The 14,496-nt window shown below is 42.9% G+C and overlaps 1 protein-coding gene across 5 annotated transcripts in view; it reads right to left on the bottom strand.

Annotated features, from left to right (window-relative positions):
* med23 (mediator complex subunit 23) overlaps positions 1–14,496 on the bottom strand; it is a 150,929-nt gene that overhangs the window by 95,758 nt on the left and 40,675 nt on the right. For 4 of the 5 annotated variants that reach the window (XM_085997124.1, XM_085997127.1, XM_085997126.1 and 1 more), the window contains 3 exons: positions 12,788–12,951; positions 12,016–12,140; positions 1,260–1,465 (listed from right to left, as the gene is read on the bottom strand). In XM_085997124.1, coding sequence (XP_085853250.1) covers positions 1,260–1,465; positions 12,016–12,140; positions 12,788–12,951 — 495 coding nt within the window. The remainder of the gene's footprint in view (positions 1–1,259; positions 1,466–12,015; positions 12,141–12,787; positions 12,952–14,496) is intronic. The other variant, XM_085997125.1, reaches the window with a different exon arrangement.

Raw genomic sequence — 14,496 nt, 5'->3', positions numbered from 1 at the left:
AAAAATGTGATTTTTAAAAAATTTATTTGAAGTTTTAGTTATGTTTTGGGGCTGAATTGTATTCATAGATTTGACAGGTCTTCCTGTCAAATCTATGAATACAGATTCCCGGCTACCATTGGCTCTCCATGGCCCACGTGATCCCAGGGGACGCTTCAAACTAACTGCGCCCCTGGGATACGCAAGCACTGCGCGCCGGCAGTTGGAGCAGGCCCAGGATTGGAATCCCACGCTGGCCCACAGCACAACGGCCGGCGTGCTAGGTAAGTGCAGGTCAGAGGTTTGCACCTGCGGGAAGCCTCTGACCCGAATTTCTGGGCCATCATAAAAACACAAAAAACATTATTTTCTACCATCCCTCCTCATACATTTGACTCACTGAATTCAGTTTTTACATTTTCTTCTCCTTGTTATCCCCCTTCTTAAATCTTCTTTACAGAAAGGATGAACTGGAGACCTGTTGTTAATTCCCTGCCCGTGCAGCTCTATAATTGATTAAGAAATCTGATATAGCATCCCAGGGTGCCTGGCCATCTAATGTCCATTCAATGCTTCCCGACAGCATGATTTAGATTGGAACGCCATTATGTAGAGAGCTGTAGGTATGAACCTATGCCATACTCCACTCGAGATCCAATCTGCTGCAATACTGTGTTATAATAAATGTTGTAACTGGGTTTGCTTAGTCCCAGTACCACTAATCCTTTTAGATATGTTAACTAAATATTGTGCTTTGAAAAATACGAATTAAGTCTTATACGCAAAGAATTGCAAGGACCATATTCAAATGTCACTGCAACATCCTATGAAGGAGGGAACATACTGGTGCACAAACACTTTATGCCACACAATGGCAGGTTGTGGATTTGTACATGACCACTTTTCATTGTGGGAGAGGCAAGAATTCTTGCCCAAAAGGGTTAAAGTGGAAAAAAATAGCCAATTTAGGTAACAATTAAAACCAGGCAACTCTCGCACATCTCAAGATAGATCACAGAGTAACACTGGCAATGGCCTAGGAACAAGTCTGCTTCTCAATTAAGAGAATGATACATGGCATGGTGGAGAAGGGAAGTTAAAGAAGATTTTTGTTAATTCAATAAATGAGATGGCGGCTAATGACCCCCATGCTGTTATTTGGAGGATCTGTATCAGGACTACACTGCAGGGCATAGTTCAAACATGCAGACAGCAATGTTAATTTTGAATACTTCTCCACTAAATTCACAACAACAAATCTCTATTCTTAAGATGCTCACCTGTAGCCAATCTGATTAATGTGATCTGTCTCCAACAACATTTTCCACAGCAGACAGAGGAAGAGTGGTGGAGATCCTTGCATGGAGAAGTGAGTGATGATATCATTCTCATTGGTCATGGACTTCCACTTCCTGTATTCTTCTTCCACGTTCTTCTTTAAATTAAATCGACTTTCCTGAGGCACATTGTTCTGTTTGAAAAAGGCCTAAGGGAGATAAAATATTTTAAGTTAATGCAAGTGCATAAAGGAATATAAAGATAAAATAACATTGCAGTTGTGCAATTTGTTTGAAACTTTAACATCAAAGTATTCAATTCAGACCATGACATCTAGTTAAACTATTTTAGATTTCAACTCGCTAGGGAATTAATCTAATATTTTGACTCCAACTTTAAAAAAAATGTTTTAAATGTATTTTTCTCTTTTTTTGTTTACTTCTACCACCTTGGAAAAAAATTTGACCCTGACACTAGTCCCCAGACTGTTGCCTTGAGTAGGAATGGAAATGTAGCTCAAAATTACTTGTCCTGTGGTTGTGCTCATCTCTCTTTCTGGACAACATTGCTAATCCATGTCCGGTTATTTTTTTGTAATACAGTATGTTGAAGAATCGCATCACTGTTTTAATAATCCATTTACAACAGGATTAAATTAATGTGGATTAAATAAATTAGGTCACAAAAATGTTTTCTTCATAAAAGCATTAAATTAAGCCAAATATGAATTGAAGTAAACTGACTGTTCATCAGATGCACTCCTTGGGGATGTCCTGCCCTAAATCAAAATGCATCAGCATTGAAAATATTGGATTAAGATGAACAACTTCTGAATTGTATAGTGTTTCATCAAGGGCTACCCAGGAAGTAGCAAGTCTGATTTTGAAACCTACCACTGCATTAGAATATGTGCTTCACAGCTACTTGCCTTGCACTACTGATGCCCTTCAATAAAATTATTAGAAAAAATGTATTATTCTGATGTTACTGCAATATCTTGGTGACACCTGCATAGTTTACTTAATAAAGGCAGACAACTGTTTTCCTCAGGAGGTCCTTGAATAGGTCACCTTCCAGATTTATACCCAGCTCTCCTACAACACTGTTTGAATCCGTCCACAGACTTCCCTTCCACCTCCACCACCAAAATAGCCCTAACCAAAGTCACAAACAACATTCGCTGTGACTACGTCATGTTTAGAGATTTTTGACTACTTGACCTGGGAGGAATTCTAGGTAAATTACATCAAGATGTTCGTATGAAGTTGAATTCAGCACAGGAAGAGCTAAATCTGCAGCACACACAGATCTTTGGGAATGCAGATTAGATCCAGATGAACTGGTTGGAGAAGTACTGCTTCCCACATACCACTGCCTGAGACAATGCAGGTTCATTATAACATTCCAGTAAACATTCACTCAATGTTAGAACATGCTGGAAAACCTCAGCAGGTCAGGCTTGCTGAGTGTTTGTCAGCATTTCTGTTTTTATTTCAGATTTCCAGCATCCACAGTATTATTGCTTTTGTTCACTCACAATATACTGGAATGGCTTCAATGGATGGTAGCCAGTTTGATTCACAGCTCAAATGGCCATTCCCCAGACATGGTGAGTTGGGGGAGTATTAGAGGTTAAGCCTTTGGCTTCCTTAGAACTCCCTTCTTAAGTTTAGTGCTGATTAGTTTCAGAGAATTGCTAGTCAGAAAAGTGAATTTAGCCTACTAATGGCGATAGTTTGTTATGTTCTATGTTATGAGAAGCATTATGAAAAAGATTCACTAAGTGAGGTACATTTCCACCCCAGCCCCACTGATGTGCTTTTCCTCTTTAGTCCACCCCTTTCCCAGCCCTGTCCTGGCCCGATTATCTCCTTATATTTTAACCCTGCTTGACCTGAAGATAGCACATGGTCTTGACTACCTGCATGCAATGCGGAGGGAAATCAACAAGTGTGCAAAATAAACTTTTTTGTTGTCTCACAATTGGTCTCGTCTCACTAACACTGTGCATGAATCTGCCTTTCTGAAAATAGGAGAAATGCTCGAGGATATGTGCAAGATTACAGTAGCCAGTTCATAAAATGTGCGACTTCATCGTTACAACCGTCAGAGCACACTAGTACAAAAGCAAAATACTGCGGAGGCTGGAAATCTGAAATAAAAACAGAAAATGCTGCAATACTCAGCAGGTCAGGCAGCATCTGTTCATTCATCAATCCTATCTGCATTGATCTATGTTGACTCTCAGTCCCCCACATTTAAAATTCTCATCTCCTAAATTCCTTCACGGCTTTGCCCCTCCCCATCTCTGTAACCTACCAAACTCCGTGCCTCTGACTCTGGCCTCTTGTGAATACATCCATCTCTTTGCCCCACCATCACCAGCCTTCAACTGCCTAGGACTTACTTTCTGCAATTCTTCCACTAAAACCCTCCACCTATTTTCTCCTCCTTAAAGGCTTGCCTTAACATAGAAGATAGGCGCAGGAGTAGGCCATTCGGCCCCTCGCGCCTGCTCCGCCATTCAATGCGATCATGGCTGATCATCCAAATTCAGTACCCTGTCCCTGCTTTCTCCCCATACCCCTTGATCCCTTTAGCCGTAAGAAATATATCCAACTCCTTCTTGAATATATTTAATGAACTGGCCTCCACCGCCTTCCGTGGTAGAGAGTTCCACAGGTTCACCACTCTCTGGGTGAAGAAATTGCTCCTCATTTCTGTCCTAAATGGCCTACCCCTTATCCTTAGACAGTGTCCCCTGGTTCTGGACTCCCCGACCATCGGGAACATCCTTCCTGCATCTAGTCTGTCCAGTCCTGTCAGAATTTCATAAGTTTCAATGAGATCACCTCTCATTCTTCTAAACTCCAGTGAGTACATGCCCAATCGACCCAATCTCTCCTCATACGTCATTCCTGCCGTCCCAGGTATCAGTCTGGTGAATTTTTGCTGAACTGCTTCCATGGCAAGAACATCCTTCCTCAGATAAGGCAACCAAAACTGCACACAATACTCAAGATGTGGTCTCACCAAGGCCCTGTACAACTGCAGCAAGACATCCTTGTTCCTGTACTCAAATCCTCTCGCTACGAATGCCAACATACCATTTGCCTTCTTAACCGCCTGCTGCACCTGCATGCTTACCTTCAGCGGCTGGTGCACAAGGACACCCAGGTCTCGTTGCACTTCCCTTTCTCCCAATCTATTGCCATTTAGATAATAATCTGCCTTCCTGTTTTTGCCACCAAAGTGGACAACCTCACATTTATCCACATTATATTGCATCTGCCATGTTTCTACCCAATCACCCAACATGTCCAAATCATCCTGGAGTTTCTCGACATCCTCCTCACAGCACACACGCCCACCCAGCTTTGTGTCATCTGCAAATTTGGAGATATTACATCTAGTTCCCTTGTCTAGATCATTAATATATATTGTGAATAGCTGGGGTCCAAGGACCGATCCCTGCGGTACCCCACTAGTCACTGCCTGCCACTCGGAAAAAGACCCATTTATTCCAACTCTTTGCTTTCTGTCTGCCAACCAGTTCTCTATCCAAGTCAATACCTTGCCCCCAATCCCATGTGCCTTAACTTTACATGCTAATCTCTTATGCGGGACCTTATCGAAGGCCTTCTGAAAGTCCAGATACACCACATCCACTGGTTCTCCCTTATCTATTTTACTAGTTACATCCTCAAAAAATTCCAGTAGATTAGTCAAGCACGATTTACCTCTTATGAATCCATGTTGACTTTGTCCGATCCTGTCACTGTTTTCCAAGTGCTCTGCTATTACATCTTTTATAATGGACTCTAGCATTTTCCCCACTACTGATGTCAGGCTTACCGGTCTATAATTCCCTGTTTTCTCTCTACCACCTTTTTTGAATAGTGGGGTAACATTAGCTACCCTCTAATCCATGGGTACTGTTCCAGATTCCATCGAATGTTGGAAGATGATCAGCAATGCATCTACTATTTCTAGGGCCACTTCCTTAAGTACCCTAGGATGTAGATTATCAGGCCCTGGGGATTTATCGACCTTCAATCCCATCAATTCCCTAACACCATTTCCCTACAAATACTGATTTCTTTCAGTTCCTCCCTTTCATCAGACCCTATGTTCCCCAGCATCTCTGGGAGGTTATTTGTGTCCTCCTTTGTGAAGACAGAACCAAAATATGTATTTAGTTAGTCTGCTATTTCTTTGTTCCCCATTATAAAATCCCCTGATTCTGATTGCAAGGGACCTATGCTTGACTTCACCAATCTTTTTCTCTTCACATATCTATAAAAGCTTTTACAGTCAGTTTTTATGTTCCCTGCAAGCTTACGCTCATATTCTATTTTCCCCTTCTTAATTAATCCCTTTGTCCTCCTTTGTTGAATCCTAAATTGCTCCCAATCCTCAGGATTACTGCTTTTTCTGGCCAATTTATATGTCCTCTCCTTGGATCTTATGCTATCCCTAATTTCCCTTGTTAGCCACGGTTGAGTCACCTTTTTTGCTTTATTTTTATGCCGAACTGGGATGAACAAATTCTGTAGTTCATCCATGCGGTCTTTGAATGTTTGCCATTGCCTATCCACCGTCAACCCTTTGAGTGACATTCCCCAATCAATCCTACCCAACTCGCGCCTCAGACCATCGTAGTTTCCTTTATTTAAATTGAGGACCCTAGTCTCCGAGTCAACTACTTCATTCTCCATCTTAATGAAGAATTCAATCATATTATGATCGCTCCGACCCAAGGGGCCTCTGGCAACAAGATTGCTAATTAATCCTTTCTCGTTACATAATACCCAGTCTAAGATGGCCTGATCTCTGGTTGGTTCCTCAACAGATTGGTCCAGGAAACCATCCCGTAAACACTCCAGGAATTCCTCCTCCACAGTATTGTTACTAATTTGCTTAGCCCAATCTATATGTAGATTAAAGTCACCCATGATGACTGCTGTGCCCTTATTGCACGCTTCTTTAATTTCCCTTTAAATGCCATCTCCAACCACCGCCTTACTGTTTGGAGGTCTATATACCACTCCCACTAACGTTTTCTGCCCCATGGTATTTCTCAACTCTACCCATACAGATTCCACATCATCAGAGCCAATATCCTTCCTTACAATTGTGTTAATCCCTTCTTTAACCAGTAATGCTACCCCACCTCCCTTGCCTTTTTGCCTATCTTTCCTGAATATCAAATACCCCTGGATGTTGAGTTCCCAGCCTTGGCCATCCTTGAGCCACGTTTCCGTAATCCCAACCAAATCATATTCGTTTACCTCTATTTGCGCAGCCAATTCATCCACCTTATTACGAATGCTCCTCGCATTAAGACACAAAGGCCTAGAAATTCAGTTTGGGGCGGCCAGCTCGCTCGCGCCCAGAAAGTACCGCTGCGCGTGGAGCCACTTGCGCCCGCCGGAAATTCAGTTTCAGCGCCCCAACTCGAAGGCGGCCGCTATTCAAGGGTTTCGGCGCCCCCGCTTGGGGCGCTGAAACTGAATATCGGCGCGCTAGGTGCCGCAGCGCCACCCGCTGCGGAGCGGCAGGCTGCGGTACTGCAGGCCTTCCTCCCTCTCTTAAGAGGGAGGTGCCTGCAACAGCGAGATCGCCGCTCGCTAGTGCCGGCAAATGAGCCCGGCACCACGGAGAAGTGCCGGGCTCCCAGAAAACAGCCGGCAATGCCGCGGGGGGGGTGGTGGAGGAGGCCGGGGAAGGAGGTGCGGGCAGGCGGCCGCTGAAAAAGCGGCCGACTGCACCTCCGCCTTAACTCGCCCCACTAACGCTACAGGACGGCCCCGTTTTCTGATCACCGTTTGCGGCCGCTGCGGAAGAGGCAGCCGCAACTAAATATGGCGGTCGGGCCGGTAGCGGGGCACTGCGCACACCGATGACGTCATCAGTGGCGGCGCAGCGCTACTGGCTAACGCCGCCATTACCGCAGCGCTGAATATCGGCGAAAGCTCAGCAAGTGGCGCAAAAGCCCTCTTTGGGCGAAAACTGGGCGCAAAGCCTACTGAATTTCTAGCCCAAAGCCTTCAGGCTTATTTTTTTAATGCTCTTAGACCTATTAGAATTATTATTTACTGTGGCCGTGTTTGATTTAAACCGTTGATTTCTCTGACTGCCACTTTTGTTTTTCTCCTTCCTTTCTTTTGCTTTTATCCTCGTTTCCCTTTCCTCTGTCCCCCTGCTCAGGTTCCCAACCCCCTGCCATCTTAGTTTAAACCCTCCCCGAGAGCACTAGCAAACACACCCCCTAGGACATCGGTTCCAGCCCTGCCCAGGTGCAAACCGTCCAGTTTGAACTGGTCCCACCTCCCCCAGAACCGGTTTCAATGTCCCAGGAACTTGAATCCCTCCCCCTGGCACCATTCCTCTAGCCACGTATTCATCTGAAATATCCTTCTATTTCTACTCTGACTAGCACGTGGCACTGGTAGCAATCCTGAGATTCCTACCTTTGAGGTCCTATTTTTTAATTTACCTCCTAACTCCCTATATTCAGCTTTTAGGACCTCATCCCGGTTTTTACCTATATCGTTGGTACCTATATGCACCACGACAACTGGCTGTTCACCCTCCCCTTCCAAAATGTTCTGCAGCCGCTCTGAGACATCCTTGACCCTTGCACCAGGGAGGCAACACACCATCCTGGAGTCTTGTTTGCGGCCGCAGAAATGCCTATCTATTCCCCTTACAATAGAATCCCCTATTACTATAGCTCTACCCCTCTTTTTCCTCCCGTCCTGTGCAGCAGAGCCACCCCTGGTGCCAGGAAGTTGGCTGCTGCTGCCTTCCTCTGATAAGCCATCCCCCCCAACCGTACTCAAAGTGGTGTATCTGTTTGAGAGGGGGATGTCCACAGGGGACCTGTGCACTACCTGCCTGCTGGTCACCCCTTCCCTTTCTGCCTGTCCAACCTCTACCCGAGGTGTGTCCAACTCCCTAAACGTGCTATTCACGACGTCCTCAGCATCGCGAACGCTCCAGTATGCATCCAATCGCAGCTCCAGCGCCGCAATGCGGTTTGTCAGTAGCTGCAGCTGGATACACTTCCTGCACACGTAGTTGTCAGGGACACAGGAAGTGTCCCTGAGTTCCCACATAGCGCAGGAGGAGCATACCACGTGGCCTGGCTGTCCTGCCATGACTTACCCTTCAGTTAATTGAAATTAAATTAAACCACATCTCTTTGATCACTGGTCACTGTTTGGGATTCTGTAGCTATTTTTTTCCACAAAATAGAACCAGACAAGAGTGGTCGATCTTAATGTGCATTTTCATCAGTGATTAGCTGCGCCAGGCAGTTCCATCCTGAGTTGTCACTCCAGTGGCAGTCAAGAGATTTTCAAATACGGAATGGGCCGTTGTTAGGACGAATTCGCAAACAATGGTCCTTTAGTTAGCAATGTCTGGTCATTCAGGAGACATTCAGCATATTAGGGTTGACAAATTTCTTTGATTCCTGCCAGTCTTTGAGGGGAGGCTTTAAAAAAAAAAAATCAACAGACACCAGGAGCGGAATTTTCCCAGCCCTGAGGAGAGGGGGGTTTGGAGGTGGGACTGCTGGGAAAATGGGAAAAATTGGGAGCGGGTCCCAACCCTGCTGCCGAACCATCATCCCGGGAGGTGGGTCCCCGACTCGCGCAGGGACCCGTCTCCTAGCGGCGGGAAGGGGATTAGAGCCAATTAACTGCCTGTTAACAGGCAGTTAAGAGGCTTTTCACTATTTTCCGCCTGCTGATGCGGGCTTCCCGACAGCAGGAAACCCCGCCAGGGTCAGCAAGGCGAGCTGTGGGTCTGCTGCAGTGTAAGTATGCAAATGACAGCTGCAGAGGTAGTGTGATGGGTGCAATAGTGCACAGGTAAGTATGACAGGGGAGAGAATGTAGTGAGAAATATTTTTATTCTGTTTATATGTATCTGCATGTGTCAAGATTTGATGTTTCTGTGAAGCCTCATCTGATCGGGAGAATTAACAGATGGCTTCTGCAATCTCACATACAGCTGCCATCTGTTTTCTCCCAAGGAGAGAGTCATTGGTGAGCCTGGGTGCAAGGACTCACCTTTGGACAGTGATTGTCAGTGTTTGACAGCACCTCAATGCTGTCAAACACTGACAATTCATCTGTAAAAACATTAAGAGGCCTGTCCCTTTAAGATAACCGCCAGATGAAGCGTCATGCATGGACGTCATCTGATACCGGCTTTCCCTTAATTGGCCTGCAAGCCCGAAGGGCGGGCTTAACAAGGCCAATCAAGGGAAAATAGCGTCTGTTCCTCAGACGTCACTGGGGGCGGGACTAGAACCCGGAAACCAGCAGTCACGCTCCCAACACACCTCCTCAGGTAAGATCGCAGCCCAGAAGTCAGAAAAGCAGCAGAAAGGGTGCAAAGGGAATAAGGCAACAGAAAGGCTGAGAATGAGAAAAACCTCCACACCGTCAGCAGAACAGAGAGCAGTGAATCTATCTTCCCACATTAATTAAGAATCCCTCCACGTGTGCTAGCCTAATGTACTGTCTCTGGAACGTATTGCCGGCTGGTGCAGTGGGAACTGGACCAGTCATTTTCATATGTTTGTATTCTTTACTTTTGTAATGGTACACAAACAGAAGTTAAACTGTTTGATGACGGTCACTTGGTACAGACTCCGTGTTCTTTAAGTTTTGCCTACTGTGGAATAAAGCAGTTTATGAACCAAATTACTCGTCCAGTGTTCACTCAATCTGCCATAAAGGAGCAGATGTGCTAAGTCACAGATCAAGTTCAGATCACTGCGAGTTTCATTATTACACTCTTGGGTTCTGCTGCCCTGCTAGTGAATACAGGGCAGAGGGAGTCAAGTTCCATGAAAAAACAGGCAACCAGACCGCTTAAAAGAGCAACTTATACCACTGAATCGGAGTGGATATCTGTGGCATACCCAAAATCGTAACAGTCACCCCTCCCAAACTCTTCTTCCTTGGCTTGGTGTCCATTTTCCTCACACCTCGGTGAAGCACTGAGACATTTTTATATGTTAAAGCCTCTGTATAAATGCAAGTTGTTATTAAAGTTGCGCAGTAGATCCAGAATAGTCTTGCTTCAGTGGAATGGTCTTGCTGCAAGGCCATCACTTAAAAGACAGGAAAAATATGCAACCAGAATATGCTGTGCAAACCAAGGCTGAGCTGTCAGATAAAAAGGTCAAAGATGTGCTAATGTTTAGCAACATAGCAACAAATAGTGCAACATTGAGGTGGTGTTTAAGTATACAGAAAGTGCCAGAAGACCTCTTCTTTTGAGTCTTCCATATTTATTAATTAATTTCTACCAAGAATTGGACAAAATGAAAACTTCTTTGACAATACTATTGCACAAAAACAAAAGCAAAACTACTGCATAGTCTGATCATCAGACTACATATTGTAACCAGTAAAGAGATGAGAGTAGGAACATAACAATCCCATATTTGAATCTATCTCGTAGGAATGGCAGGTGATGGAGTCTAGGGCCTGACCAGTTTGAATTCATAAGAACATTCTGTATTTTATATTCTTACATGAATTTGTAGCTAGGCCCAGTAATGTAACAATTGAAAATGGATTCTGTGCCGGTTTGTAAAAAGGGGTTTAGTCTGCCTTTTTTTGTAGCTGATGGGTTGTGGACTGGACAAATCCATATTGTCTGGTTTGAGATTTAAGTTTCAAAAAAAGCTTTCTCTAGTGACTTTAATTACAGGGAAGAATACACAAACATTAGTCTGGAGTCCAAATTTAAAAAATCAAATGTTTGATTTAGGGTTGGGGTTGGTTGTTGAAGTTGTTTCCCCTTCTGGATTCACTTTGGTTCTGCTACTGCAGGAATTAATTCAGAGTGGGTCACTACTGATTAATTGGGAAAAGTAAATATTTTAAATCTTCCTTTATGCTAAGCTTGGATAGAAAAATGAGACAAGCTTGGACATTAATGAAAAACGAGACAATTAATCAAGTTGGTGCTCATGTTCTTCGCTACGGGGAGGGAGCATATTGGGCTTTTGTGAAGTCATTTCTCATATAGCTTTTTATTGAGAACTCATGTTCAAAAACTTAAAAGAAAAATGCTAATATTTCAAAACATTTGTTTTGGAATAGATATTGTAAAGTTAAGTACTCTGTCATAATCAACTGATGATTATGACAAACAGTTTGTTGTAATCTACTGATTTATTCATGCTTCTGTAATAATTTTACTTAATTAATGCAAATAATTACTTTTTAGTCTGAGCTATATGGTCTGACGGTATGGTGTTCTATGCCAGTTTGGAGAGATCTGATGCAAATAGTGGCTAGGTTGTATTATTTCTGGTGCCTATGCCACCAGTAAAATGATTCATTCTTCATCCTGCAGCAGTACTATTGTTGATATCTCATACAATCAGCATGGGCTTGCCTTTAGAAGCTACCTTTAGTAGAGAGCATTAATGAGGAGAACTGAGAAGCTGCCAACAATTTGGAATCTACCCTGAAAGAATGTCACTAGAACACGTTGCAATGTAGCTGGTGCATAACAGAAGATTGGATGAATAATGGACTGCAGGACAGTGTAATACAAAGTGGAAAGATGCATCAATATTGTCTAACATGGCTACAGAAACAAGAGAGTGTACTCAAGATTAAGATTTCTGTTGTTGGGGCCACCACCTCATGCCTTCTATGTATAGTGTGCTAATATTTACCACCAGGTTAACTCAAAAACTCAAACTAAAGATCATCTTACCTGTAATGGAGCTGGGAAACAGCTGAGAGTGTGTGAAGCCCAGTTGTGAGGGGTGAAAACCATGATTGTTTGTAGAATGTCTTTACACCAGGTACCTTGTATAGATTCTGAGCCTGTAAAAAAGTCTATATATTTTTTTAAAAGACAGGGTAAGCGTTAGAAAATAATGCAAGTAGTAGCATAGTGTAGCATTATAGGGTGCGGTAGTGCAGTGGTTATGGTACTGGATTAGCAACCCAGAGGTCATGACCACAACGTTATGGTTAGGAGAGGCCACGAGTTCAAATTCCACGATGGCAAGCTGTTAAACTGAATTCAAGAAATCTCTTAATTTGTGCACTGGCACCAGAAAAAACAACATGAAAGCTTCTGCCAGATTGTCAGAAAAATCTAACTACAGTAGTTCATTAACACTCCTCAGTAAAGAATATCTGCCACCCCTGTCCGAGCTGGCCTATGTGTGACTCCACTCCCACACTAGGCGGCTGACTCCTGATTCTCTCTGGCTCGCAGCAACAGTGTTTTATTAAATAACAGTGGTTCAAGAAGGCCCACCATATTCTCAGGGCGACTAGGGATGAGCAAAAAAATGCAACCTTGCCAGTGTTGCTCACATCACAAGAACAAATATAAAAAAAACTCCAGGAACAAAGCAATACAAGTTGTTAACTGATGTGGATAACAGGATATTTGACTCAAAATAAGCATATTCTAACTATGAATAATTCACAATGCAGTTGTAGCACAGCTAAATTTTCAGATTAATACTTACCGGTTACATGTGTTGCTCTAGCTAGAGTTAGAATAAGAGCTCTGTTAAGTTCCTCAGACTCTGCAGAAAGAACGGTTTTGGGGTCACTGAGAAACCGAGTAAACTGGGGCTGGACTTCTGAACTGCCCAATGCGGTAATCAGCCGGAGAGCTGTGCTTTCAACACTAAATGGTGAAAGACAATTAGAAAGTTATAATAGAGTTTATAATTCCACATTCAAGCCTTTTCCAAGATTTGGTTATCAAAGTAATGCAAAATCCCAGTACACTAGTATCAGTGCAAAAATCACACCAGTGATATATCTCAACACAGGCAGGTATAATATGAACTGCAATCACTACCCCCAACCCGCCCACTACCCCCGCAACCAGGGTTAAGGGTTATTAGACCTACTCAGTGCTAATTATTACTTTGCAAGTGGATACTTTAAATTCTAATCCACAAAAATGCTAGTGTAAACAGCGGAATTTAGGAGATTAAATAAATGGAGTGAAATCCATAAGGCAGATTGCATATGGCCTTTTGAAGCTACAGGCATGATGGGAAAAAATGTATTTTTTTCATTGTTTAATCATATAAAATGGTATGAGATGTTTTATTACAGATTAACATTATGAGTATATCAATTCTTAGAAATCCTAATGGTCAAGTATCTTTTATGCTCAAAATTTCTATTCTAATCTTCTTTAGGTTAGGGTTCATATCTGAAGATGGTAATTTATTGAATTTTTGTAAAATATTAGTTTGAGGCTTCATTTGAAGTGGCAATTCTTTGTATCCTATTTGTATCTAAATTTGTATAGCAGTAATTCCACTAATGAGTGTAAGTAAATTGGGTTGTTGACAAAATTACAGGGCAATTACACCAACTCTCCATAAATCATTCATGAGAGAACACTTAGGACGTTAAGCCTAGTTTTGGCCACACGACTTACAAATGAAGGATCAAGGATGATGTAGAGTCTTAAATTAAAGAGCGTACAAATGAGTTGTCTTGTTCTAATTGAAAAAACTAATGAAGAGGGTGAGGGGTACACAATCAAAGTTTTGAAAAATCATTTAGAACCAGAAGGAAATGCAGTGAAAGTCTTTTTTGTGCTAAATAACTAAAGTAGCTATAGAATACTATTATAAATCAAAGTGAATGGAAAGTTAGATGTACATATGTAACAATTAGTTCACATTTACATGCTAATTTATGCAACAACATGCAAGCTATTGAAGTGAAGGTGGACCATTAAAAAAATTATGCAACTTTTCTCAATTCAGCATAGAGTGAAGGAAGAAAAACTGCAAAGGAAGATTTTTTTCCAGGTCCTGCACACAAAACTAAGGTAAGCTTGATGACTTTTCTTGTTCCTTTTACATTGATAATTATAACTAACACTATATACCCATTTCAACTGAATAGCTTCTATGAGAATAATACTGTGGAAATGAGCTAATACTGGATTAATGAATGACTAGCTGCTCTAGACCAGCACCTACTGTGTTCTAGTTCATCATGTACCAATCTCTTCACGAGCTTGCTCTACCTTACCTCTGCAATCGCCTCCAACCCTAAAAGTGTCAGCTTGGCTCAGTGATGTCACTCTTTTGTCTAAGTCGGGTCAGGGGATCAAGCCCCACTCCAGTATTTGAGCACATAATCTGAGCGGATACTTCCTTGCAGTACTGAAGGAGTGATGCACTGTCGGAGGTGCTATTTA

This window comes from Somniosus microcephalus, chromosome 9, assembly GCF_052327205.1.
Source record: "Somniosus microcephalus isolate GS21.2 chromosome 9, FLI_Smic_1.0, whole genome shotgun sequence".
In the NCBI taxonomy this organism is placed as follows: Eukaryota; Metazoa; Chordata; class Chondrichthyes; order Squaliformes; family Somniosidae; genus Somniosus; species Somniosus microcephalus.
The sequence above is the reverse complement of the archived record's forward strand: the minus strand, read 5'-3'. Positions and strand labels throughout refer to the sequence as shown.